Raw genomic sequence first — 27,395 nt, 5'->3', positions numbered from 1 at the left:
CCCACATGCCGCAGAACAACTAAACCCGTGAACCACAACTACTGGGCCCGCGCTCTAGAGCCCGCGAGCCACAACTACTTAGCCCACGAGCCACAACAAGCCCATGCGCCTAGAGCCTGTGCTCCGCAACAAGAGAAGCCACCGCAATGAGAAGCCCGCGCACCGCTACAAAGAGTAGCTCCCGCTTGCCACAACCAGAGAAAGCCTGCGATCAGCAACGAAGACCCAATGTAGCCAAAAAAAAAAAAAAAAAAAAAAAAAAAATTAAAACAAACAAAAACCCCACACAACAGAATATCTGAAGGCGATAAAGCCCAACATAAGTTTTGGGGTACCCCAAAGTGTCACTAATTTTTTTCCAAAACAATTTAAATTCATTTTGAGTTTTGTACACAACGTATTTTATACAACATTTGGTGGGGTAAGGGGGGCTAAAAGGAATGAAGAGAGAAGATACTGAAATCAAAATGGCCAGGGCAGGTTGTGGTTCTAAAAGTGATGGAACTTTGTTCATCTTGAGGGCTGAACTAAGAGTTAATCCACAGGATTATGGGAGCTGTGATTAAAACAACATTCCCCAAACAAAGAAATCTAAAAATTTGTTCTGTAGGTGTCTATGTAGTAGAAAGTAATAATAATAGCTTTCATCACTCAGCCCTTACCACGTGCTAGATGTCATACTAAATTATGTCTAATCTTTACAACATCTCTATGAGGAAAGTTTTTTATTCTTAATTAAAAAATGAGAATAAGGTCATATAACAGAAGAGCCAGTATTCAAACATAGGTCATCTGACTCCAAAGTCCAACCTTTTAGCTGCTATATAGTGGTGAAAATGCAAATCCAAAACAGAACAGCACAAAAAGATAATTCCTCTCCCCCAAAAGATCCACAGAGCAAAAGTTTTTACTCTACTTATACAATCAGCAAGATTTTAGGCGGTAGTTGGTCCAGATATAGTCATTCACTTATTTGTTCAACTACTATGCTCCAGGGACTGTTCTGGGCTTTGGGGGAATCAAGGACCAAACAGACATACATCCCAGTCCTGTGCAGCTTACACAGTGATTGGAGGAGACGCACACAAATAAAACCTATAGTTTGTCAGGTGGTGATAAATGCCATGATGGGGGTGGAGGGAGGGGTAGAAGGGGAATAGGGATCCTGGAGACAACTCTAAATGGGGTGGCCAGGGAAGACTTCACTGAAAAGCTGACACTTGAGCAAAGACCCAAAGGAGGTGAGTAAGCAAGCCACACATAAATCTAGGGGAAGAGCACAGAACGCAGAGGGAGCACGGAGCACAAAGATCTTCAGGTGGGAATGTGTCTGAGGAGAAATGAGGCGCCGGTGGTAGCTGAGAATGGAGTGAGTGAGAGGGACAGGAACAGGAGAGGAAATCAGGACGTTAATGGAAGAACCAGACCACGCAGGGCCTTGGAAGGACTTTTGCTTCTACCCCGAGTAAGATGGGAAACTACTGTAAGGTTTTCAGAAGAGGAGTGAGAAAGACAAGTTTTGAAAGGATCATGTTGTCTCCTGTTTTAAGAACCAACTGTAGAGGTGCAAAGATGAAAGCAAGAAAAGCAGGAAGTAACTGCGATAATCAGCTAAGAGATGATGATGGCTTGAACGAGGCTGGTGGCTGTGGAAATGGTGAAAAGCAGTTAGTTTTTAAATACACTTTAAGAAGGAACTGACAGATTTGCTTACAGATTGGGAGTGAGGCAAAGAGTAAGGATGACTCCAAAGTTTTTGGCCCAAGCCACGTGAAGGATGAAGTTGCCATCAACTGCAATGGGAGGGAAAGTTGGTGTGTGTGGCAGGATTTTGGTTTTAGGCAAGCAAAGTTTATTAAATATCCATGAGGAGATTTTGAGAATATAGTTGGGTGGCCATCTGAATCTGAAGATTTGGGGTGAAGTCTGGGCTGGAGACATAAATTTAGGAGGTTTCTAAAGCCCAAAGGAGTGTCTATAAAGACAAGGCCTAAGGACTGAGCCACAGCATTTAGAATTTGGGGCAAAAAGGAGAAATCAGCAAAGGGAGACAGAAAGAACTGCCAACGTGCAAGGGGGAAAACCTGAAGCCTGGGATGTCCTGGGAGTCAGGCCAAAAAAAGTGTTTTGAGGAGGGAGTGAACAATATGCTTCAGAGAGCCAAGTACCATGAGAACTGAGGACTGACATTGGATTTAATAAAGCCAAGGTCACTGGTGACCCTGACCCAAGTACTTTCCGTGAAGTGGTAAGTGTGAAAAGTCTGACTGGAATAGGTTCATGGGAAGATGTGGGGAGATGAACTGTGGTCAGCGAGTTTAGACACCTCTTGAGACATTTTTCTATAAAGATGAGTGGAGAACTGGGGTGGTGGCTGGATCCAGCTTTTCTTTGTTTTTTTTTTTTAAGACGGAAGAAATTACACCATGCTGTGTGCTGCTGCTGCTGATCCAACAGAGAAGGAAAACCTGGTAAGGCAGGGGAGAGGGGAGACTTTCTGGAGAGCTATCTTTGCCTCTTTATTTTTTCACATACAAATCTTGTGGGGTCTTAGTTCCCTGACCAGGCATTGAACCCATGACCCCTGCAATGGAAGCGTGGAGTCTTAACCACTGGACGGCCAGGGAATTCTCATGGAGAGCTATCTTTTTTTTAAAAAGATAAATTTATATATTTATTTTATTTTATTTTTTATTTTTGGCTGTGTTGGGTCTTTGTTGCTGCACGTGGGCTTTCTCCAGTTGTGGTGAGCCGGGGCTACTCTTCATTGCAGTGCACGGACTTCTCACTGTCGTGGCTTCTCTTGCTGCAGAGCATGGGCTCTAGGTGCGCAGGCTTCAGCAGTTTGGCAAGTGGGCTCAGTAGTTGTGGCGCACGGGCTTAGTTGTTCCGGGGCATATGGGATCTTCCCGGGCCAGGGCTTGAACCCATGTCCCTTGCATTGGCAGGAGATTCTTAACCACTGAGCTGCCAGGGAAGCCCTGGAGAGCTATCTTTGAATAAGCAGTGGGACTGAGAGCACGAGTGAAGGGCAGCCAGTGGAGTGCTGCCGACTGTCCCACAGTAACAGGCAGAAAAGGAGGATATACAGGAGGAAGTGGGGAGGTGGGCAAAAATTTGAGTTTTTTTTTCTTTGTAGCCTGTCCGGAAATTTATACCACAAACCCATGACCAAGGTGGCGGGAGCGGGGGGTGGGGGGGTGGTCCTTCAAAAGCATTTCTACCTCAATCTACAAAACTAGTGAGTATTCAAGGCTTAGCGCACCTTTGTAAGAAATCTTGGATAAGATGAAACCCACAGTTTATAATTTAAGGGAAGAAGCAAGATCATCAACAACTGGACTGAAACCGGACGGAGGATGAGAAGGGGGAATTCTGGATCATGCTGAAGGCAGCTTGTTATGTCCCTAGGAAATCTTCCTTAAGGAGCAGGCTTGGAGCTAGATGTGTGAATGGCATGGGTCCAAATCCAAGCTCTACCACTTAGTAGCTGGATGTTCTTTGGCAAATTACTTAACCTTTCTGATTTTATTTCCTCTTTTGTAAGAAGGTTGGGAGTATTAAAATCTACCTCATAGGATTAACTAGAGGGCCAAGTTTCTAGCATGGCTCAGAAAATAAGTTCTGCTTTTCAGTATTGGCAACCGTACCAGTTCTCGTATTATTCTGATTTGCAGATAGGTATCCTACGCCCTGCCAGTGCTAGGAGCAATGATATACACAACTGAAAGTAGGTGGTAATTGCCTTCAAGGAATACAGAGTCTAGACGAAGAAATGAGGCAACACCACAAACAACAGTTAATACATTACAGTTAAATACAGGCAGAACTGTGGTTCGGTGGTACAAACTAAATAAAAGGAATTCAGAAGAGAAATCCTACTGTGTCCTAGACTCCTAGGAACCTGAGTGTACCCAGAGCTAATACACCAAGCTCATTACTTTTTAGGTGGCTTTTGTGGGTCTGAATGCATATTCCTACAAGGGGGTGCATGTGTGTGGGAATCTTCTATTTTCTCTGCCCTCAGGAGGCCCTACAATGGCCTCACTTGGAATTGCAACACTGACCTATGAAACCAGCCTTTCCTATAATTCATGCTTGGAAGAGGCACCTGAGCTTTAGAACTCACTCTCATTGGTGGGGTTCTCACAACTTAATTGCCTGCTCAGCAGCTATAAAAGGAACTGGTCAAAATGTCGTTATCAATCACCAATTTAATGTTCAGAGGGCACCAGCTTGAGGTTCTGGTAGGCAGTCCTCTTTCTCAGCCCTCCTTCTCAGGAAGACTGTAAAATGACCCGTCTAAGTTCACGTATAGCATAGTGGAAAGAGCTAGCATTAGAAGATGGGCCATATGCACGGTGCTGCGCAGCCAGAGCAGTTTCTTAAGATGAGACGTATTCTCATGGGAGTGCAAGAAGAGGAGAGGACCGAATATTTCTTGTACACCTACCATGTGCCCAGATCTGTGCTAGGAGTTTTTCACACATTATGTTCAAAACACTGAGTTTAGGTCCTGGAACAACTGGTTCTTGGCTGCGATATTTTTGAGCAAGTAAAAAAATCTTCTTTCTGGGGCCTCAGTTTTCAAATCTCTAAAAAGGAGGTTAGAATTCCTGCTCACCCACCTTACAGGGTTTTTTCAGGAGCCCAGAGGAGGAAAAAAGATTTGAAAGATATTTGTAATACCTCAGTCCCTGATATACACAGATTGCAATGGCAGTTTCCCTTCCCCTTCTACCTGTTTCCATTTAGAATGCAGATCAGAAGTGTGTAGTTTCCTGACAATACAAGGGGCGCAGAGGAAACGTATCAATGCACCCGCAATAATATAAACAAGAGCAGTGCCAAGCTCTGTACTTGTGATCCAAGCCCAAACTCTGTCGGTATTACGATACGTCCTTTACAGACAGGGATACTGAGAGGATGACGCTGCTTTAAGGAACCCAGATAGATCCTCAAGGGGCTGAGTGGATTTTCCTCCGTTTCTCCCTTCCCCTCTTTACTGAGCCCTCAACCTTTGCACCCCGGAGGAGTGCCTCGCCTCCCAGTCCCATCCTTCACGCTCCGGCGGTTCTTTCTCAGAGGGGATGGTTTGGTGGCAGAAAAGGGCTTGGCGTTCAAATGTTTGGACTCGAATTCTGCTTCCAAGCCAGTCGTCACTCGCTCGCCATGTGACCTTGGGCAATTCAAGTCCCCTCTCTGAACTTCTTTTTTATTCTTATGTCTAAAAAAGTCCTCTCCGCCCAGACCAACTCACAGGCTGCAGAGAGGTGCAGAAAGATAACCAGCAGGTATGCTCCCGTCCAAAATCAGAGCCCTGAGCAAACGGGAGCTGGTATCCTCCTCCCTGAGGCCTGGTCCTGTGCTCCCCTCAATCTCCTCCGCCGCCCCCTCAGCTGCAAGCCATCTCTGTGACTTTCATCCCTGCCCTTCCCACCCCAGAGCCGAAGCTCACCTGCAGGCAGGCTCTGCCAAGGGTTGTGGCCGGGAACCGGTGCCTCAAGGAGACTGCGACCACCGCCGCCATCTTGGATCCTGACGTCGAGCCCCACCCCTTAACCCCTGTCACTCTCCGCCGGCGTCCCGCCGAGCACCGCGGCACCGAGCCAGGATCCACCGAGGACCCGCTAGCCGCGCAGGAACCACCGAGTGGGAGGCGGCTTCCGGTTTTCTGAGGGGGAGGAGGGAAGGAGGAGAAAGCCAACAAGAGCGTGCGCAGTTGCGGTGGGCTCAGCGCATGCCCACTTGGCTTCCCGCGTTGGAAGGTGACCTTCCTCAAGGAAGGGGGCGGAGTCTGAAAAGGAGGGCAGTGGAAAGGGGTGGGACAAAGAGCATGATGGGGCGGAGCCATCTGATACAAGTCTTAATACGATTTTTTTTTTTTTTTTTTTTTTTTGCGGTACGCGGGTTTCTCACTGTCGTGGCCTCTCCCGTTGCGGAGAACAGGCTCCAGACGCGCAGGCTCAGCGGCCATGGCTCACGGGCCCAGCCGCTTCGCAGCATGTGGGATCTTCTCGGACCGGGGCACGAACCTGCGTCCCCTGCATCGGCAGGTGGACTCTCAACCACTGCGCCACCAGGGAAGCCCCTTATCCCGATTTTAACCCCTTTCTTCCTGAACATTTATCAATCAATCACGTCACTCAACTCTGTCGCTGAGTTCTGTCAGACATAGTGCGGTTTGCCTGAGACTGTCCAGGTTTCAACACTCCCACATCCTGAGAACCCCCTTAGTGGCGGGCAAATCAGGGGGGTTGGTGAATGAACCGCGGGGACTTCAAAGATGACCGGCAGAAGTGTCATTCATTCATTCATTAATTCTGATCTCTGGTGGCCTCCGCCTTGCAGCGGCTTGAAAGAGGGTTTCAGTTCCTGGCCAGTGATTGAGGTTAGGTCGCAGCGGTGAGAGCACGAAAACTAGCCACTAGACCACTGGTCAGTGGCAAGGCCTTGTTTCTTCAGCTTTGCAGAAAAAGAATTCCCATAAAGACAGAAAGTAGTGAAACAAGTGAAGTGTTTATTAGGAGAAAAAAAAGAGTACAGTACGTGTGGCTAGATACACGGGTGGACTCATAGAGAGAATCGCACCCTTTTGGTTTGAATCACTTTTATGGGGCATTTCTTCCGGGTTTCCTTTGATTAGTCATCTTGCTTTGCCTGGTGGCAAAGATCGCATGCACGATCTTTGCCGCACGGGAGATCTTTAGTTGCGGCATGCAGGATCTAGTTCCCTGACCAGGGATCAAACCTGGGCTCCCTGCATTGGGAGCGTGAAGTCTTAGCCATTGGACCACCAGGGAAGTCCCTGAAAGGCACCTTTTCAAAACATTGAGGGAGTTCCCTGGTGGCCTAGTGGTTAGGATTTGGCACTTTCACTGCGAAGGCCAGGGTTCAGTCCCTGATCAGGGAACTGAGATCCTGCAAGCTGCGTGGCATGGCCAAAAGAAAAAAAAAATTGAGGTTATAGGTTATGTATAATATTATATAAGTTTCAGGTGTATGACATGATTCACAAAATTTAAAGGTTACGCTCCATTTATAGTTATTATAAAGTATTGGGTATATTCCCTGTATTGTACTGTATATCCTTGTAGCTTGTTTATTTTTCTTAGTAGTTTGTACTTCTTAATCCCCTACCCTTGTGAAAGGCACCTTTCTATATTCTTTGGCTTCCACACTCACATAATTTAGATGCTACTGGAGAAATTAAGGTGGCCAAATGAATTGGTGGATGAGGCTTAGTTCCTGGAGTCCTGGGCTAGATCTGCCACGTGGCCTCATTAGAGGAGGTGTGTAGTGAGGCCACAAGAAACAGCCAGGACCCCTGGGTCTAACCTTGAACCTTCCCCTGGAGACTGTGTGACCTTGGACTAGTCCCTGCCCATCTCCGGCCTATAGTTCCCTCGCCTGTATCATCAGGGTGTTGTACCAGCTGATTTAAGATTCTGTGATTCACAAGGCTGCCTTGGGGGGCTGCCTTGGGCAGCTGCCCTAGGGGTAACTGGTGACAGGGCTGTGGTCACCTTGACTTTTCACTGGGGCTGACCCCGCATTGGAATAGGGCTCCTCCAAGTCTGCCTCAAGGGGCTACTCAAATTGGATGAACTCATGGGAAGATTATCACCCTCCCTTGAAGTCCTCCTGGTTGCATTACCTTCTGAGATGAAGGAAGAGCGACCTCTCCTTCTGAGGGATGTGTTTCTAGAGAATTGGTCCTGTAGGCATCTGCAGGGTTCTTTCTTCTCAGAGGCAGATGCCACTCCTAGGTTAGTGACTACCCTTTTGCTTTGCCCAGTCACCTTGGAAAAAGCAGTCTGAGGCCAGCGGGAGTGAGACCTTGATTTATGGAGGTGCTCTTGGTGCCAATGGGCCCACGCACCCTGCAGTCACATCATTCCTGGGCTTCATGGGGATTTGGGGAGCTCAAATTTATGGAGAAATAAATTCCTGGGCAGCTGTACCTCCGCCCTGAACTTTGGGATTCCAGAAAGGCACAGCTACAGGAGGACTTAGAGATTTTCATGGCCTGCTCCTGACATATCTTCCCAAGGTGTCTGTGATAAGACCCAAAGTTATTTGGTTTGTTTCCACTTGTCTAGCTAGTGAAGTACTGCTTTTCGCCGGTTAGCTAGAGGCTTTATGTTTATTCTGAACTTCATCACTCACAAAGGTGTTTACATAAGCAGTCTCCTTTAGTCCTCATAACAACTTTTTTGGGGGTTGGCATAACTAACTCCATTTTACAGACTTCAGCCTTTGGATAACGAGAAAGCTGAACAATTATGGGTGGGGATCTTGCTTCAGGACCTCTTTCTTCTCCAAGGGCTGGAAATTAAAAATTAAAACCAAAAAGCATAGAATCAATTGTCATTTGTACACTCAACTATGTTTTGAGTGTCTTGTGATTTAGGGCAACCAGACTGGATTCCCTCCAGGCATAGGGCTAAGGAAAGTTGAATACCTGATGATTTTATAGCCTGGGAGAGTTTTGTCTCTGAGAAAAACTCACTCCACCCCAATAGATCCCTGTGCTGGGACTCAGGGGCCTTCTCATCCAAAATTCAGAATTTTATTTGCCTTCCACTAATGGGCCATCGTCTTCCATCTCTCTGGCTGACCCTCTCTCGTTTCCAGCCATCTTCTGGGCATTCCCACCTAGGGTCCCAGTGGCCTCCAAGACTGGCCCCTCCTGTCTCATCTCTCCCTGTGATAAAACCAGCTCTGCTCCCCTCCTTGTTCCTCACCTCCAAGCCTTTGCTCACTTCCATATTGGATCTGGGGTGCCATTTCCTCCTTTTCCATGTGGCCAGTTCCTCACCATTTAAGATTCAGCTCCAACTTTCTCCTCCCTAGGAAATCACCTCTTGTCCACCTCCATTGAAACATCCTCTGCATCTGCCATCCATGTACATAACACCTGGTTTAACAATTACCCATTTATGTGTCTGTCTCCCCAGACTGTGGGCATTTTGAGGGCATGGCCTATTCACTTTATTTTCCTTGTAGAACTTATTGCTATCTGCAATAAGTTTGTTTTTAATTCTTTACGAATATATTTATCCTCTGAACTTCTCACACCAGAGGTCAAGAACTATGTCTATCTTGTTCACTGTTGTGTCCCCAGAGCCTGGCACAGTGACCGGGCACCCAGAAGGTGGCCAGAAAACATTTAATGAATGAACAAATGCGTCTTTGTCTCCAAAGTGCCTGGCTCGGGACCTAGCACATAGTAGGTATGTAGTCAGTATTGGTTGAAGGAAGGAGTAAATAAAAACAAAGGGTGAGCTGTCCCTGTTCCTTGTAGAAGGTGAAAAGAGAGATGGGGTTAAGGGTGGGTTGTTTGGGGAGGAGGGAGCCCAGTGGAGACCCAGGCAGCTTTAATCTCTGGGCCAGGACTAGTGCAAGGTGAGTGCACAGAATTTAAGATGGTCAAAAAACTCGGTTCATTAAGATAAGTAATATTTTAGTGCACTATTAAAAAAATGCAAAAAAATTCGTGATGAACAAAACATCAAAAAAAAATTTTTTTTTTAGCTTAAGTGGAGTAGATACTCCCATTTATGAAGTTCTTTACATCCAGACAACAGTTCTTTGGAGAGACAGTTATCATCACATTCATTCATCAAATGGTCACTGCGTGCCTCTGTGTGGCAGGCACTTTTCTAGGCATCAAGCATTCAGTGGTGAGCAAAGCAGACCAGTTCCTGACTTCACAGGCCTCAATACCCTTCTTTTCACTTAAAAGGAGTGGAAACCCCTAAAAGCTCACAGTCTGCCTCAAATCTTCCACGTCATAAACGGCAGAACCAGTTCCCCTAAATCAGGAACTCTTAACTCGAAATCCGTGTTGGGTGCTCTCGTAACATCAAATTTTTAAGTAAAGGAAGTATTCTCCAAGAAAAACCAGAGAACTGAGTCAGCCAGGGGAACTGAGAGCAATCACCCTGGTTCCTTTTTGTCCTGGTGAAGACCAGAGTCTACTCTTCCTTTACTTATTTTTAGTAACTTCTCCATCTTATCTTAGTCTTGCTAACCCCTGTTTGTTTCCCTGAAGTTAGCATTAGAGACCTTTTAGGATACGTCAAGAGGGTTGGGTGCCTTTGCAGGGACCAGAGTGAAGGAAGGAGTGAGCCTGGGTGGGCAGGAATGGTGGAGGAAACGGATGGTGGTGATCACAGCCCAGGCCTCCACCTGGTCCAGCCCTCTGATCTATGGGGGGTGGGGGGAGGTGGGGAGGTGGAGGGAGGGGGAAAGCAGGACACCCTTACAGAGAGGCTGGGAGCTGGGTCACGGTAGGAGACAAAGTTAGACAGAAGGGACTCCTTCCTTCCCTTCAGCTGTAGAAAGAGTCCCTTCTGCGGATCAGTGTGAGTAGGTCCACCACTGTGAGATTTGCAAACATCTGGGCTCCTCCAAGTATATCCCAGCTCTCTGCCTGGGGTATTTTGCTTCCAGGGAGCAGTGTAATTCGGCACCGTGGGGCTCTAGGGAGAAGAGGAGGCGAAAACTGTCTCCCAGAATTAGAATAGACATAGTTGGTAAATCAAAATGCTTTCGGGCTGCCTGGCCCCGATTTCCTCCAGCCCCTGTCCCAGCCCTGCCTGTGCTTGCTCTCAGAGAAGCCCTTCTCCCTCTGCTAGATCACTCCGTCGTCATCTTTACTATTGTTCAAGATGCCAGTGACAGTGATAATGGGGCTGTTGCTGCTACTGCCTCTGCTGGTAGTAGCTGCCACATTTGGAAGACTTACTGTGTACCAGGCCCTCTGCAGAGCAGTTTGGGTGCATTTTCTCTCTCTGATCATTACAGCAACTTCATGAGGTAGGGGTTTTTGTCCTTTACGGTTGGGGAAACTGAGGCTCAGAGAGGGTCAACCACTCACCCTAAGTCACACAGCGAGGAGGTGAGCATCTTCTGTTAGGGGGATGGCTGGGCTACGGACATGCCCCCAAGGCCCATGGGAACACAGTGGTTGCAGCCCCTCTGGTTTACCTGCAGAGGGCACCCCTGCCTCGCAGAACTGCCCAGGGCTCCCTATAGGCCCTTTCCAACCTGCCCTTAGAAAGGGCTTATTTAAACCCGCTCCCTTCCACCCTCACTATATAATTAGACTTCTCAAAATATTCTGTCTGAGTGGGATGGGGACAATCATATGCTACAGACTTCTCCAATTTCATGAGCAGTCTCTATGAACTCCCGGAGCCAAAAAGTCACAAGCCACCCCCATTCCAGATGGGGCTGCGTTTCACACAGCTGAAGTCAGCTCAGCTGCTGGACTTAGCAAGTGGCCTGAGGCCTTCTGGGGACTGTCACGTTGGTGGACCCTATAGCACCACACACACACACACACACACACACACACAAATCAGAGCTCACCCACACTGCCAACCTCTGTCCCGCTCTCATCTGCCTGCCACATCACCAGCATACTCTCAAATTAGCAGTTAATTTGGTCTTCTGGATGTGTGTGGGTGTGTGCTTTTTAAACACAGTATGTGATAAAACTCCCTTTCCAGCTGAGTATGAATTTTGAACACCCCTTTGTATCAGAGACAGAACCATGTAAATGAAATGCAAAAAGGGAATGGTGGTAAATTTCATTTGTAATGGCTAGATATCGGCTCAGTGAAAGCAAAAGAAGTCAGAGGGATGCAGAATATTAAAAGCAAGTTGACTTTCCAGAGAGGCAGGGAGATGGAATGGTTAAGTATGCAGTCCTTTGGGAGGTTCAGATCCTGTTATATCAGTCATTTTTATTTATTTATTATGGAGATTTTTTTCTTTATTGAGAAACTTAAGACTTGGGTACATCAAACAAAACCAATTTCTGGGGGGAAAAAATCAAAACTCACAATAGAAAAAAAAAGTTAACACTGTCTGGGCCATATCAGAACCCAGAGAATATATTCTTTTAATTGAAAAATTCTAGGCACGTCATAATTGACCTTTTGATACATGACCTACTAAATGCGCAATTTGTGGTTCTTGGTGTTGAGGTCCATAGCACGAGCTAGGAAGTCTGCAAACCTCGAGCTGAATTCCATGAGGGTTTATTTGGCTTGTAAATTGCTTTGTCCTTGTCTACGAGGTAGCAGCAGCGACAGCGCCCACCTTCTGGGCACCTTCTTTCTTGGCATGATGAGCCTGTAGGACCGCCACAGCTTCATCCATGTGGGAGCGGAGAGACTCGGGGACTCCAGCACGTGCAGCAGCTGCGAGCTGTCAACCTCCAGCAGCATCCCCGTAATCTTCCCGGCCAGGTTTGAGTGCATCGTCTGGATGAGGAGGAACAAACGTTCACCCAGCATCTGCTTCTGCTCCTTGGGGGCGGGGGGGGGGGGGTGCTGCGGCCAGCATGGAGGCGGTCAGCGGCTCCTGCCCCTGCACATGGACCACAGGCTGGGGTGCCTGCAGGGGCTGGATGGCAGGGTGAGGGCTGTGGACACTGGAGGCGTATTTGTAAGGTGCAACAGCCCGAGCAGCAGCGGCAGCAACAGCAGCACGAGGCGCTAGGTTCTGCCCAGCTGTGGGAACACCTCCAGACTGGCAGCTGTCAGTCGGCCCTTGCTGGGCGGCACCAGCCCCACCAAAGTCCATAGCCAAGCGGTCTGGGCACTCAGATCCGACTCTCTGAGCGGTAGTAGGGAGGCCGTGAGAGGCCAGAGCATTACCAGTTGGAGCCAGATGGCGAAGAGCTGGACGAGGCCCAGACTGGCGTATAGCACTTGGCATTCCTTGGAAGCTTTGAGGTCTCCCACCTTGCTGCAGCGTGGCTTAGGCCTCATCTGTGCTAACTCGTTAGGTAATACGGAGGTCTTCCCTGGGCCTGTGGAACTGCTGGCACAAAGTAGCCCCCAGCTGCTGGAAATGATTTAAGATGGCATTGGCAGGGACTGCTCTCATCCTGGTCACCCGCTGCATATACTGGTTGGTCAGCTGAGCCTTTCTCTCTTCCTTTCTCTGGGCCAGGGCGACATACAGTGGCTTGAAGCCCACGATGCATCCGTTCATCTCCGTGACTGCTTTGGTTGCCTCTTCAGGGGATCAGAAGCAGACAAAGGCAAACCCTTTGCTTCTCCCATCCTCCAGCATCACCTTAGCACTGCTGATTGATCCAAAAGGAGAGAATTTTTTCCTTAACTTCTCACCATCAATGGTGTCATCCAAGTTCTTAATTTAGAGATTCACCCCCTGATAGCAACTAATTCTCTCCTGTTTGAGCTGTTCAAATTTTCGCTTTAACTCGGCCTGCTGTTCCACTTTCTTCTGTGCACGGCCGACGAAAATGACTTTCCCACTGATTTCTTTTCCATTCATCTCTTCCACGGCCTTATTGGCATCCTCGTGTTTTTTGTAACTCACAAAGCCAAACCCTTTGGATTTCCCACTAGGATCTCTCATCACCTTGACACTCAGAGTCTTACCAAACTGGCTGAATAGCTCTTTCAGACTCTCATCATCCACCTCTTCCCCAAAGTTTTTGATATAAACATTGGTGAATTCCTTGGCTTTGGCTCCAAGCTCAGCTTCCCACTCTTTTCGATACTTGAATCTGCCCACAAACACTCTGCGGTCATTGAGGAGCATGCCGTTCATCCTCGCGATGACCTTGTCGGCAGCCTCCTGGGTCTCAAAGTGGACAAAGGCATAACTCTCAGAGCCGTTCTCATCACACACCACCTTGCAGGACAATGTTTCCAAAAGCAGAAAAAGTATCATACGGTGCCTTGTTATCTGTATGTCCAGGTTCTTGATGAAGGTATTTCCCACACCAAATTTTCTCACAGAGGGATCCCTCTGAGCCCACATGATACGGCTTGGCTTTGCCTTAATCACATCAAAGTTCACGGTATCCAAGGCCCGCTCCGCGAAAGCTGTCTGCTGGAAGTTGATGTAGGCATAATCCAGGGAGTGGCGGGTGAGCATATCGCGGCAGACCCAGATGGACAGCGCAGGCCCCGCAGGACTGAACTTTTCGTTCAGCGTGGCCTCGGTGACGTCCGAGTACAGGTCACCCACGTACAGGGGGGCCCTGGGGTAGCTGCTGGCCGCAGCGTTCATCTCCCCACCACCCTGAGCCCCGCCAGGAGGACTTCTTAGAGGGACCACACAGGACAAAGGGGGCTCCCCTCCGAGCCAAGGCCCGTGCCGCGGCTCACAGGTGGCCGTGAAGCTCAGAGAAGCTGGAGTCGGCTCCGAGGGGAGGGCCTGAGAGGAGTTCGGGGACAGTCCGGACGAGAATGCCAAACCGCAGACAAAAGGCTCTCAAAAACAATATGGCTCTCCCTGGGAGTTTGTAAGTTTCAGCTGTCCTGGTCTGGAAGCTCCCAATTTCAAAAAATGAAAAAAATTAAAACGGGGACTGCCCTCCAAATTACAAAAATTCTCCCAGAGGCAACCCAGTGGTGCCCACGGCGGCCTCCGGAACGTGCGTTTCTCTATAAATATAGGCCTCGGGCTCCCGGCAGTTTAAGATTACAGCAGCCCGGGGAAGAGGGAAACCAAATACTTGTTGGTGCCCACTCGGCAAGCCCGGGGCGGCTGGAGCGCGCAGCCGCCTCCCACGCCGGGCGGGAGAAGGGCTGCGCGGACACGTGGAGCGCGGAGGCCGGCGCGCCGGGGGCGGGCGGAGGCGCGTGAACACGGGCGCGCGAGCGGCTCACCATTGCACCAACGGACGGGGACCCACGGACGCCTAGGTGCGGCGGCAGCGGGCAGGCCGGAAGCGTGCAAAAGTGACTGCAAAAGTGACTGCCCCGCGGGTCCTACGAGGAGGATTCGCTCTTTTTTTTCTTTCTTTTCTTTTAAGATTAAAAAAAAAATTATTTATTTAATTTATTTATTTTTGGCTGTGCTGGGTCTTCGTAGCTGCGCGCGGGCTTCTCTAGTTGCGGCGCGTGGGCTTCTCGTTGCGGTGGCTTCTCTTGTTGTGGAGCACGGGCTCTAGGCGCACAGACTTCAGTAGTTGTGGCTCACGGGCTTAGTTGCTCTGTGGCATGTGGGATCTCCCGGACCAGGGCTCGAACCTGTGTCCCTTTCATTGGCAGGCGGATTCTTAACCACTGCGCCACCAGGGAAGTCCCTGGTGGATTTTAAAGCGTTTTGGGTTTTTTTTTTTTTTTAATCCTTTTCTCTTTTTTTTTTTTCAGGCTGCTAGGCCCGAAAGCGGCGGAGGCTGCAGCGACCCGGGGCGGAGAGAGGACAGCCATTTATTACGTGACCTTCAGCAAGTTACTTAACCTCTCTGTGCCTTAGTTTCCTATTGTGTAAAATGGGGGAAAAAAAAATCATAGTCACCTCACAGGGAGGAGGAGAAAATGAATTAGTATCTGTAAGGAGCTATCAATTTTCAACTGGTGGTGGGAAGCCCAGCTGGGGGGAGAAAAAAGGTAAAAGAGAACTGTGAATTATTAGGAGAAAGAGATTATGCTAATCAGGATGGAAAGACTTCAGCATAAATAAGATACCAAGGGTTTCAGGCAGCTTTAAAAACTTATTTAAAAGTACATATGTAATTAAATTCTCACTGTGTAAAAATTTCAAGCAACACAGATAAATTTTAAATCCCCTCAGTCACGCTTCTTTTCCCAGAGGTGATTACTATTGTCAGTTTCATGGGATTGCTCCCATACCTTTTTCTTTGCGTGTGTATACACATATATGTGTCTACGGAAATCCATGGCTTTGCTTGACGTTTTTTTTATATATCAAGTGCTCTGTCTTGGAGCTCTTTCCATGTCAGTACACATAGATCTATTTCATCTTACATGCTACAAAATATATAAATGGGATGTACCATGGTTTGATCATTCCTCAGGTAGTTTCTTTTTTAAAAAAATTTTATGTTATGTGTATTTTTAAAAAATATTTTATTTATTTACTTATTTATTTAGTTGCGGCAGGCAGGCTCCTTAGTTGTGGCATGCGAACTCTTAGTTGCACATGCATGTGGGATCTAGTTCCCTGGCCAGGGATCAAATTTGGGCCCTCTGTATTGGGAGCACGGAGTCGTAACCACTGTGCCACCAGGGAAATCCCTCCTCAGGTAGTTTCTTAATAGCAACAAAGGAATATATGTTACTGTCCTCTTTCTAAAATACAGGATTGGTCATGTGACTGCAGCAGCCCCAAACCTTCAGGGGGTTTCCATTGCTCAAAACCTAGTATTTCCAGTATGACTTCAGTCTATATCTTTGCCATTCCGTATACTCACCATTTCTCAAGCTTGTCAAGCTTGTCATATACTTACACCCCTTTGTGTCCTTGCTCAGCTCGGCAGCCTTTCTTCCCTTCTCTGCCCAGTCATGCGTTCCTGCGTTCATTCAACAGTCTAGCCCAGTTGAACACTAAGGCCACCCTTGGTCACTCTCCTGGCTGGAAATAATTGTGTGTGTGTGTGCGCACGCGTGTATGTATGATTCCACAGCTTTTGTGCCTTATTCATTCCTCCATTCAGCAAATATTTATCAAGTGTCTATTCCATCTGTTTGCCTCTTTGTTCTCCTGTCTCCCTGACTCTCTCAGTTCCTTGAGGGATGAGATCATGTCTCAGACACAGGGTTTTCAGGGAGAAGAGACATCCTGGTTTGCTCAGCATGGTCCCAGTTTTCATCTGTTAAACTGGTAAAATTATTAGTAGTGCCCCCTTTCATTCTGGTTTAGATGAAAGATTATATGATCGCTCCAGTTTTACACACAATAGATGCTTACAGTAATATTAACAAAAAAGAATGAATGGGTGGATGAATGACTATAATTTACATTTCATGATTGTGAGATGCCATCTGACTCTGAGCGGAAGACTTGAAAGCATATTCTGTATTATGCAGAAGTTATTTCACTTTGGGCTCTATTGCCTTTGAAGGGTTTACAGGAATCCTATAATCTCCAGACACTTGCTTGCAGGTGGCAGGTGTTCTCGTTATAAGATTCGAAATAGTTCATCCAGTATGCTAAAAAATGACAAGTGCAAAGGCAGCATTTATGAAGAAAAGAATGATGACTCATTGAACTCGGGTTAGAAAGTTGTTCCTAAGATGAGGTAGTCAAGAGCAGGGGTTCAGCGGGCGAGCTCTGGAATCAGACCACTTGGGTACAACAAATCCAGGTTCTGCTGCTTCCTGCTGTGTAAACTGGAGCAAGTCACTTCCTCTCTGAGCCTCAGTTTCCTCATCTATAAAGTGGGGATAATTCTCACATCTTTGTTGTGAGAATTAGATGAGATGATGAATGTAAACTATTAGGCTGAACTATATGAAATCATCTCTATTTGACCCTTGTGACCTTTAAAAATGGCATTTCATATAGTTCAACCTGGCAGGTGCCTGACAGGTAGTCAGTGTTTGAGAAATGGTGGCTATTATTACCTCATCTGATTGGGCTATTTCTGCTTCCATTGCCTAGCTGAAGAGGCGTTTCATTGTTTTATTCAAAACATATTTGCTGAGCACTGACTATGTGCCAGGAACTGCCATCGGGAGGAAAACAAAGCAGTCCTTTTAAAGGTGTCTTTTAACACTTCAGTGGCAGAGAAGCTTATGAGTAGGGCCCTAGAATGCCAGTCAGAGACTGTCCTTAAAGGGTCATCATGGGGTTTACCCGTGACTGTGATAAAGGGGCCTTAGCTTGCAGACCGTGAGGGGCTGAGGCAAAAGCAAACTGAACTGGGTAGTTTGCTTAGAGACTAGCTAGAGACCAGGCCTTTGCTTTCTCAGAAGTCAGGGCTGAACCGGAGCCCAGCTGGCTGGGGGGTGAGGCATAGGTAAAAAACCAGATTGCCACATCAGTCAGGCTTGAGGCACGGCTGCAGAACTGAGCTCTCTGCCTGGACATGTCTTTTTCTGGTTGTCCGGCTAGAGGAAAGATTCCACATGCTGCCATTTGGTGTCACTGCACTGTATTGAGTTACCAATAACATTGCCGTCAGTCCCCTGGAGCTGATGCCACTTGGGCAAGGATCCCGGATGAGTCCCACTGGGCAGGCAGAGCTCATCCCTGGCTGCTCTTTTGTTTAGGGGGGAGGGATCCCACTCCCACAGGCTTTTGGCTATGTCAGGGTCTGGATCAGATCCTATCTGGAATGAAGGGGCTGAGATAATGGGGACCCGAACTCCCCTCACCTGGGAACTAAAGACATCTTACATTAAGATGCAGAATCAAGTTGTATCCCGGGGAACGATGAGGGAAAAGAGGCTAGAGGTGAGGGAATTATATTTTCCCTTTCCATGGGGCTGGTGGGGATTCGCTTCCTAAAGTGGGCAGAGGGGACTTGGCCAAAGGCACTCCCCTTGCCAAGAGAGAGGCCAGTCCTGGTAACGTGGCAGCAGCCACGGTTCAGGCAAAAGGACCTTCTGAAGGGACAAGGCTCTGTACACCAGGGCCAGGGAGGGCCGATGTCTATCTTCTGTCTCTCTCTCTGGTATTATAACAATCAACTTTTAGGAATTCCCTGGCAGTCCAGTGGATAGGACGCTGCAATTTCACTGCTGCGAGCGCGGGTTCGATCGCTGGTCGGGGAACTAAGATCCCGCAAGCTATGTGGTACAGCCAAAATCAAAAACAAAAAAACCCACAGTCAACATTTGTTAGCGTTGCAGTTGGCCTAGCTGGATTCTGAGGATTTAAGGAACGTGCCTATTTCTATAACTGGGACTCAGCCTGGTAGACAGGATTCTACAACTGCGCCTTCCATATGATCCGCTTGTGGCTATCGAACACTTAAAATGTGGCTAGTCTTAAGAGAGATGTGATATAAGTATAAAACATATATCAGCTTTCAAAGACTTACTACCAAAGAAGAGAACGTGAAATATTTCATTAATATTTAAAAATTTTGGTTACCTGTCAAAATGATAATTTGGATATACTGCAATAAAGAAGACATTATTAAATTAACTTCACCTGTTTTTCACTTTTTAAAATGTGGCTACCAGGAAATTTAAAATTACATATGGGGCTTGCACTGTATTTCTTTTCTTTTCTTTTGTTTAAGGGGATGGGGAGCTCTCTGGGAACTCTTGTTTTGTTTTATAAATTTATTTATTTATTTTTGGCTGCGTTGGGTCTTCATTGCTGCGCACGGGCTTTCTCTAGTTGCGGCGAGCCAGGACTACTCTTCATTGCGGTGCGCTGGTTTCTCATTCCGGTGGCTTCTCTTATTGCGGAGCATGGGCTCTAGGCGCGTGGGCTTCAGTAGTTGTGGCACGCAGGCTCAGTAGTTGCGGCCCACAGGCTCTAGAGCACAGGCTCAGTGGTTGCGGCACACGGGCTTAGTTGCTCCGCAGCATGTGGGATCTTCCTGGACCAGGGCTTGAACCCGTGTCCCCTGCATTGGCAGGCGGATTCTTAACCACTGTGCCACCAGGGAAGCCCCTTGCATTGTATTTCTATTGGAAGGTGCTGTTCTAGACGTCTCAGGGTGACTTTCAGCAATCCTGAGGTGAGTGAGTGGCCAAGATGTGAAAACACCAGCAGGATGGGTTTAACACACCAGCATCCCTTGGGGAGTCTCAGAAATAGGTGCGTCAGGAAAACCCCATAGAAGATTGGCTTGGGCCACATTAGTTGGGTATAAAAGGGAAGAATGACCTCTGGACTAAGTCCAGGAATAAGCGAACTAGTGATTTTCATTTTGCAGTGGCCTTTGTAAATGGCTGCGTCAGAACATCTGTCCAGAAACCCAAGATGGGGTTGAGGGGTAAGAACCCCCCAGGTGCATTCCAAAGTGCTTGGAAGTGGCTTCTAGGTGTAGCAACCAACTAGGTGGTTCTATTTTAGAGCCTCGGGGGTTTGTTCACAAAAACCCTGTTAGATCGTGGCTATGTTGTATGGATTTTATACCATGGGTCAAATCATAAATACCCACGTGCAACAATTCCATATTACGAGAACATGATATTACTCAGAGCAGTGGACACAGTCAGTGCTCTGCCCAGATCCTTTTCGGGCCCATTCCCCAGCTCTTGTGACTCTGCTGCTAAAAACTACAGCTGTGGAGAGTTCCCTGGTGGTCCAGTGGTTAGGACTCTGCGCTATCACTGCCGCCAAGGGCGCGGGTTCAATCTTTGATCAGGGAACTAAGATCCTGCAAGCCATACGGTGTGGCAGAAACAAAACAAAACAAAATTACAGCTGGATGATTGCCCGTAGGCTACGGGCGCCCCCGTTGCCTGTTCAGAGAGCCGAAGTCCCCATAGCTAATGACCGACTCGTGTAGGTACACGAAACTCGGCCTCCAGATGGAGGAACAACTGAGCTGCCACTTACGCTCTAGAGCTCTCCTGTGACCAGGCTGAGGCTACATCTGAAATCACGCTCTTGGCTTCTTCCCGTTCCTGGCCCTGCTCCCTCCACTCCCTTCCTGGTTTCTCCTGGAGGCTCTTCCTTAATAAGTCACTTGTTCCCAAACGCTCACCTCGGGGTCTGCTTTTGGGGAGCCCCACCAGAAACACTGTCAGACTTTACTGTGGGTGTTGGTCTTGACCTTGGGTGGTGGCCATTTAATATACATCTACTGAATGCGTGTGGGATTCCAAACCCTTGAGATACCCTTGCTGAGAGCCCTGACCCTGTGTGCAGAGGGGCAGGGGCTGGAGGACCAGGAGAGGGCCCGCGTATGGCCTGCCTCCTTCCAGGCCGTGGCCGTGAAGCAACCATGAACATCACACCAAAAGCCACATGACTTCCCATCTGACCATTTATTTTCTTGCTGTTTACTCAGGTTCTTCCCCAAACGTCTTTTGATCTCCAGCATGGCCTCTCGTCCAGAAAGCTGAAACTGTGCCCCACTTCTTGCCATCTTCATGATACCCCCTGCTCTCTTATACAAAATATTTCAAAATAAAGATTGAAACAGGAACTTAGCTGAGTTTTGCAACACAGAAGTGTATTCTAGGTCTACATTTATAGAAAGTGGTGGGTGGGGAAGACTGATGAGTCCAGGGGGGACTGGGGGAGATGTCCGTGCCAAGGGTAGTCACATGAGTGGGCAAGCAAGATGGGAATGAGTGAGTCCTGGGGGCTCCAGAATCATCAGAAGTTACTGACTTATTGATGGGGAGAGCCTTAGAAAAATCTAGAAACACACACTGTCTCCACCTGGGAAGCACTCACTTCCCTTTATGGCAGACTAGAAAAAAATGAAAGAAGGCCCCAAAACCCATATTAACCAAACACACACACACACACACACACACACACACCAAAGTCTAAGTCTGCAGATAAACATCCACAAATAGGCACTTGGTGTCTTCAGCTCTGGGGTTGGAGAGATCTGGGGCTTTGGCCCCCAAAAGCAGGAGCCACTGTCCCCAAAGGGGGGGACAACAGCTTCTGAAGGCCCTGGGGTCTGATCTGTTAGGTGGTACTGGCCCAGCTGGATGGGAAGGAGGCCTGTTTAAAGAAGACCCAATCCCCTCATTTCACTGAGATAGTGACTTGCTGGAAGCTCTGTGTCCTGCGCATTTCCTGAATATAGCGAATTGGTATTTCTCAAGAGCACATCCCTGAAAGGGCAAATGCTGGCCATTTAAGTGTGGGCATCTCAGGTTGGGAACTGACCGGCTCCGTGAGGCAGGGGCCAGATGCAGTTTGCTACTAAGCACTGTGTCCTCGGGGCCCACCACTGCGCCTGGCACTTAAGGAGGCATACAGTATATGTTTGCTGAATGACTGAATAATCCAAGAAGAAAATCCCATTCTCTAAGAATACACATTTACCACCTTTTCATTGGTTATATATCAGTTCCTCTCTAACCCTCAAAGTGGAATTATAATTCACTTATTCTCCTCAATCAGCTGGCCTTAAAGGAATTTTTTTTTAGCTGAAACTGAGTCTTTTCAGTTGGAGCCAGAGAATGAATCTGATTATGTCCAAATGAGAGGGTCTTCAGCAAATGCACTGAGAAACTTCAATGGGATAATCAATCCGTCTCTAAGGCCAGCAGCTGGCCCAGAACTGGCTGTTCAGGCTGGAGGTTAGGACAGGGTCTTTATGTGTTGGATCTGAGGTCTGGAGAGGAGAGGCAGGTCTTTCACTGTGTCCTGGGGGAAGGTCTGAGCCTGGCTGGTGGGGAAGAAGTCCTTGTCTAGCCGTCTGGAGAGACGGCATTGGAATAGGAAGTGGAGGCTGTGAGAGGAGGGAGGTCAGGGACTGGCCAGAGAATCAAGGACCCAGCAAGAGAAGATGGATCTGGCTCACCCTGGAGCATCTTGATACAGTGAACTCTCAGGCCACAAGGATGCTGGTGTGGGGAGCAACCCCCAAGCATCTGGGAGAGCCTGGGTCCATGAGAAAGAAGAAGCATAAGAATCTTGTAAACAGGGAAGGCTGCTCTGATAAAGTCCACTTCCAGGGAAGGTTGTAAGCTCAATTACTGGACCCTCAGGGAGTCCAAGTCTAAGGAGGCTAGCCAACGGTGTCTACACGGCAGAGGGAAAGCCAAGGGGATTTGACAGAGGCTGTTAAGGAATGAATAATTGGGGGTGTCCAGGTGGCCAAGGGAGGTGAATTTCAAAGGATGATGACAGTTCAAGGTACATCTGGGGTTCCAGAATCCCTTTCCATGCCATCTACCTTGACCCACAAGGCATGGCTACAGGGACAACTGGTCATCCCAGAACCTCCTTCCCTTCTCCCCTCATTCAGTTTTGGACAAGAGACTAAAGATTCTTTGGGGAAGGGTTTGGGTAAAGCGGTTTTTGTTTTGTTTTGTTTTTCATTCAGGGCTATACAGACACTGGCCAAATGTCCAGCTATTTTCGGGAAGGAGAGCATGGAGGCTCAGGGGGTGACTTCGTGGACCCTGAGGCCCTTCTGAGGGAAGGCAAGGCACAGATATCTCAAATCCCCTCCCCGCGTCTGGAGGACGCGGCCTCCAGTCCACGTCAGGCAGGGGGATTCTCTGGGGGTGTGAAGAGTCTGGAGAACTCAAGGAAGGAGGGAGGTGCCCAGGCCCCTGTAGTGTGAACCCTGACAGTCAGATTTTCTCCTTCTTCTAATACGAGGGCCTGACTCAGCTCTGATTGCTGAACATCCACTTCGAACACGGCGATCTTGAGTAAACACGTTGCCAGCCACACAACTAGATGAAGAGCCAGGCCGCCTCCCCCCACTGGGGCTCCTTTCTTTTAGAGATCTTGATTGCTTTTGATAACTGACCATTTGGGCCACCTGCCTTTTTCCTCGTTCCTCGCTTTAAATTCCCACTCTTATGCTTTAAATTCCCCAATAAAGAGTGAGCCCTTGAAATCCTAGGCCCTCACCCTCAACTCCCATAAAAGCAGAACCCCAGTTCCGTGGGTTCTCTCTCTCTCTCCCCATGACCTCACTGTGTGGCCCCAGGTGTGCCAGGTTATTTCCAGGTCCTGTAAGTAAAAATAAAATGAAAAGTAATAAACGTTTCCCCCCAAGTTTCCTGATAGTTATTGCTGAAGCGCATTTTGCAATCATAATAAAACCCACAAGGGTTGGTCCAGCCTCAACACTGGTTGTTGATGGGCTGTGACAGGCACACAACAGCCCCCTGCAGGTCAGGGTACCATGTGCCACCACTTGAAGGTGAAGGGCTTCCTGCGTACGTTGGTGCCGCAGTGCACCTCCCCCAGAAATTTGTGGTAGGCGGAGATGTCATCCACGAAGGTGCAGCAGAGGCCCAGGGGCTCCAGCAGGGAGCGCACATGTGTCTCCAGGCAGCACACCTCCTCAACCTGGGGCCCAAATGGCTTGGGGATGCCCAGGTCCTTGCTGAGCACAATCATGTTCACCTGCAACAAGGAAGCGGGGGGGGGGGGGGCACAGCTCCGTTTAGTGAGCACCTACTATGCCCCGCCCTGTTCTAAGCTCACTGAACCCTCCCAACAACCCTATGAAGTAGCGATTGTGATTATCCCCATTTTACAGATGAGGAACTGAGGCTCGGGGGGGCTAAGCAACTCATACATGGCAGAGCTGAGTGGAAAACGAGGCAACCCACCCCTGTATTATGTGTATGTCCATGCGGCTATATATGTACGCATCAGCGTGTGCATTGCACGCATGCGTGTATGTGTGTTTTCATGTGTGTACATGTGTGTATATATGTATCTATGTGTGTGTGTATGTGTGTTCTAACCTCCTTCTATCACATAGAAGACTCTGCTCTATGATAACAAGAATCCCTCCTGTCTATAAAGGCCTTTTTAATTTACAAGACACTCTCCAATCTGTTAAAGGATCCCCCAGGACCCCAGGGGGCAGCTAGAATAAGGATATCACCCCAGAAGGGAATGAGGCCCAGAGAGGGTGAGTGCCTGGGGTGGGTGGGAGGCCACACAGCAACTCAGCCGGGACTGGGACCCGGGCCTCCTGATTGGACAGCCTCAGCCGAGGGGTCCCTCTGGATCTGGCTGCCCCTGACTGGCCTGGATGAGGTTTGGGGTCCAGAGCGCCTCACCATGTTTGGGAAGAAGGCTCTGGCCTGGCGGTCCTCGTCCATCTTGAAGAGGGCAGGCAGGTCAATGATGTCCTGCTCCGTCAGCCCCAGCTCCTTCTTGAGGATGTCGCGGTTCCAGTCCAGGCAGCGCTGGGCGACGGGGAAGAAGGGAGGGCAGGCAAGTGAGGGGACACCCCTGCCACCTTTGTCAACCTCATCCCTGCCTGCAGGGCACCCGGCACGCCAGAGAGAGTGTCAACCTCACCCCGGCACTCCAGCACGCGCCGACCTCTCTGGTGCCCCTCCCACCAGTCATGGTAGTAATAAAGAGAACGAGAGAGAAGATTACAGAAATAATACTAGAAAATCACAGAAATAACACTAGTGAGGGCTCATTTACTGAGCACCACCTACTACAAGCCAGACGCTGTGGTAAGTTCTTGCTATGCAGTATCTCATTGAATCCTTAGGCTGTCCCGTGTGGTGAGAATAACAGTGACAATGATTTTGATTAATAATAATTAAAACTAATATGTACAAGAACCCTAAGTGTACTGTTCTAAGTGCTTTACATACATTACTCATTTAAGCCTCAACCTCATGAGGTAGACACTATTATTAGCCCCTTATTAGAGACTCTACCCAAAATGTAGAGTCCTTAGTGAGTTGCCCAAGGTCCAACTGCCAAAACGAGGGGCCATGATTTGATCTCAGATTTACCCGAAGCCAAAAAATGTCCACGGAGGGGAGTTACAATAAAGTCAACTTTCAAATAGCCAGTGAGGCATTATATGAACTTTGGGAAACTCTGCAGTTGCTTCTGCAGCCTCCACTCCACCCCTCCCCCTGAAATGTAGCAGCCCGTTATTGGGTTGGGTTGACTCCATCCTCCCCTCCTGGTGACAGCTAATTAGTGGACCCTTGCCCCTGCCTCTTTGCTCCAGTGATTGGTTCAAAGATGGGCAATAAACCAGGATTAAGGGAATCAGTATATGGAATTCCCCTGGCTACAATAATTGGTTCAGGTTGGCACAATCAGAGTGAAATGCAAAACTTTTGTTTAATTGTTGGGGGCACAGACCTCCCTCTTTGTGGATGGTGTGCTGGATGGATGTGAGACCTTGAACTGTTGCAGCTATACTCCTGTCATGAGGGCACCTGTAGAGCCCAAGAAGTGCAGAGAAATAGAGCTGGAGCCCTGATCAAACTGTGCCTGAAATCCATATCACTGCTGGACTTCCTACTCATATGAGTCAATTAAGCCATTTAAAAAAATCAGTTTGAGTTTTTAAATTTAAACTTGATACTCTAAATGTGCCCATGCAGGGCTTCCTCGGTGGCACAGTGGTTGAGAATCCACCTGCCAATTCAGGGGACATGGGTTTGAGCCCTGGTCCGGGAAGATCCCCCATGCCACGGAGCAACTAAGCCCGTGCGCCACAACTACTGAGCCTGAGTGCCACAGCTACTGAAGCCCGTGCACCTAGAGCCCGTGCTCTGCAACAAGAGAAGCCACCGCAGTGAGAAGCCCACGCACCACAATGAAGAGTAGCCCCTGCTCGCCGCAGTTAGAGAAAACCCGCACGCAGCAACAAGACCCAAAGCAGCTAAATAAATAGTAAGTAAGTAAATAAATAAATATGCCCATGCAAATAAAGAGAGATCTAATTCAACTAAATATGACCCTTTTGACTGGTATCTACTTCTGGATACAATCTTTGAGATTTAGGGACTCCAAAGGTGGGATTCATCCATAGATCGAAAACTTCAGGGATCTCTGATCCCCTAAAACAAATAAAAATTCATGGCATGTGTTTACATATGAAATTTTCTGGAGAGCAGGTCTGTAGTTGTCATCATATTTTAATGAGTGTGGGTCTCCCCCAAATGCTCTGGGCTGCAGCCTTACAGAGCCCTTGGTTCTTTAGTACTGCCTGATACACCTTCCTTCCCAGGTCTCCTGTCTGCTTCTAGCCTCCACTGACCTGCTTTGTCACCCCATTCAGCCTCCAGTTTAGAGGTGTAAACCAGAAAGGCTGGACTGAATGCTTACTGAGGTCCTTCCCTCTGTCATGTGCCCTGAACCCTTGGCCATTCCCTATGGAAGCCCCGAGGATGTGACAGGTGCCATTGGTCATAGCCTTGTCCCTCCCACAAGCCCCTGCCCCGCCCTCACCTGGAAGTACTGGTTCTCCTGCACGAGGCTCTCGTTGGACAGAATCTTGTTGATGGTGATTCGCTTGCTGCTCATCCCGCCCAAGCCTGTGGGGGTCAGAGGACAGGGGACAGTCTAGTTTTAGGTGTCCAGCCTGGGCGCTCCCCTTTGCCAAGGCCCCCAGCTTCTGGGCTAACTCTTAGGATGAGGGAGAGGGGCTGGGACAGGCTGGGGCACAGAAGGGCAACCCCAGGGGTAACTCCTTTCCCCAGGGTTGGCCACGTCACCTGGGCCAGGGAAGGGGTGGCAGCTGTCTTGCTCTCTCTCTGGCCAGAGGGTAGGGTGGCACAAGAAGCCTGCTTCTAAGGATGAGCAGCAGACCAGAGGGAGTGTGGCAGAAGCAGGATGCCAAGGGGCGTCACCCTTCCTGTTTTCCAGACCTGCCTCATGCTTGGCCCTTGTCCTGGTCTATGCCTGCGTCTGCCTCCTATTCCATCATGATGGCCCCCGTGGCTTCTGGCTTGATTAGTGATAGCTAATGCTCAAGGAGTGCCTGCTATGTGGCAGGTAGTCTTCCAGATATTTACATGGATTAACTCAATAATCCTCCCCACATTTCTATAAGGTAGCTTCCAGCATTAAGGATGAAGAAATGGAGGCACAGAGAAGCTACATGACTCGTCCAAGGTCTTACAGCTAGTGGAAGAGCCCGTAAGCAGACCAGGCAGTCTGATTCCAGAGCCTAAGCTATTAACTCTTTTTTTCCCTACCTGATGCTGGTCCTCTGTGTTTCCTAGTCCCGTAGCTTGTTAGTGGCAAAGAGATCG

The 27,395-nt window shown here is 48.5% G+C and overlaps 2 protein-coding genes and 1 pseudogene across 2 annotated transcripts in view; all 3 read right to left on the bottom strand.

Moving 5' to 3' along the window:
• The window catches only part of SDHB (succinate dehydrogenase complex iron sulfur subunit B), a 34,851-nt gene extending 29,173 nt beyond the window's left edge, over positions 1-5,678 (bottom strand). Inside the window, exon 1 of the mRNA XM_004313616.3 lies at positions 5,459-5,678. Within this exon, the coding sequence (XP_004313664.1) occupies positions 5,459-5,530 (72 nt within the window). The 5' untranslated portion in view covers positions 5,531-5,678. The remainder of the gene's footprint in view (positions 1-5,458) is intronic.
• A 6,406-nt stretch (positions 5,679-12,084) lies between these two features.
• On the bottom strand, positions 12,085-14,064 carry LOC101316263 (polyadenylate-binding protein 4 pseudogene; annotated as a pseudogene).
• A 7,033-nt stretch (positions 14,065-21,097) lies between these two features.
• The window catches only part of PADI2 (peptidyl arginine deiminase 2), a 45,925-nt gene continuing 39,627 nt past the window's right edge, over positions 21,098-27,395 (bottom strand). Inside the window, exons 14-16 of the mRNA XM_033842491.2 lie at positions 26,590-26,675; positions 24,435-24,563; positions 21,098-23,766 (exon numbers count right to left, since the gene is read on the bottom strand). Of these exons, the coding sequence (XP_033698382.1) occupies positions 23,533-23,766; positions 24,435-24,563; positions 26,590-26,675 (449 nt within the window). The 3' untranslated portion in view covers positions 21,098-23,532. The remainder of the gene's footprint in view (positions 23,767-24,434; positions 24,564-26,589; positions 26,676-27,395) is intronic.

This window comes from Tursiops truncatus, chromosome 1, assembly GCF_011762595.2.
Source record: "Tursiops truncatus isolate mTurTru1 chromosome 1, mTurTru1.mat.Y, whole genome shotgun sequence".
Classification (NCBI taxonomy): domain Eukaryota; kingdom Metazoa; phylum Chordata; class Mammalia; order Artiodactyla; family Delphinidae; genus Tursiops; species Tursiops truncatus.
This window is presented reverse-complemented; position numbering and strand designations above follow the sequence as displayed.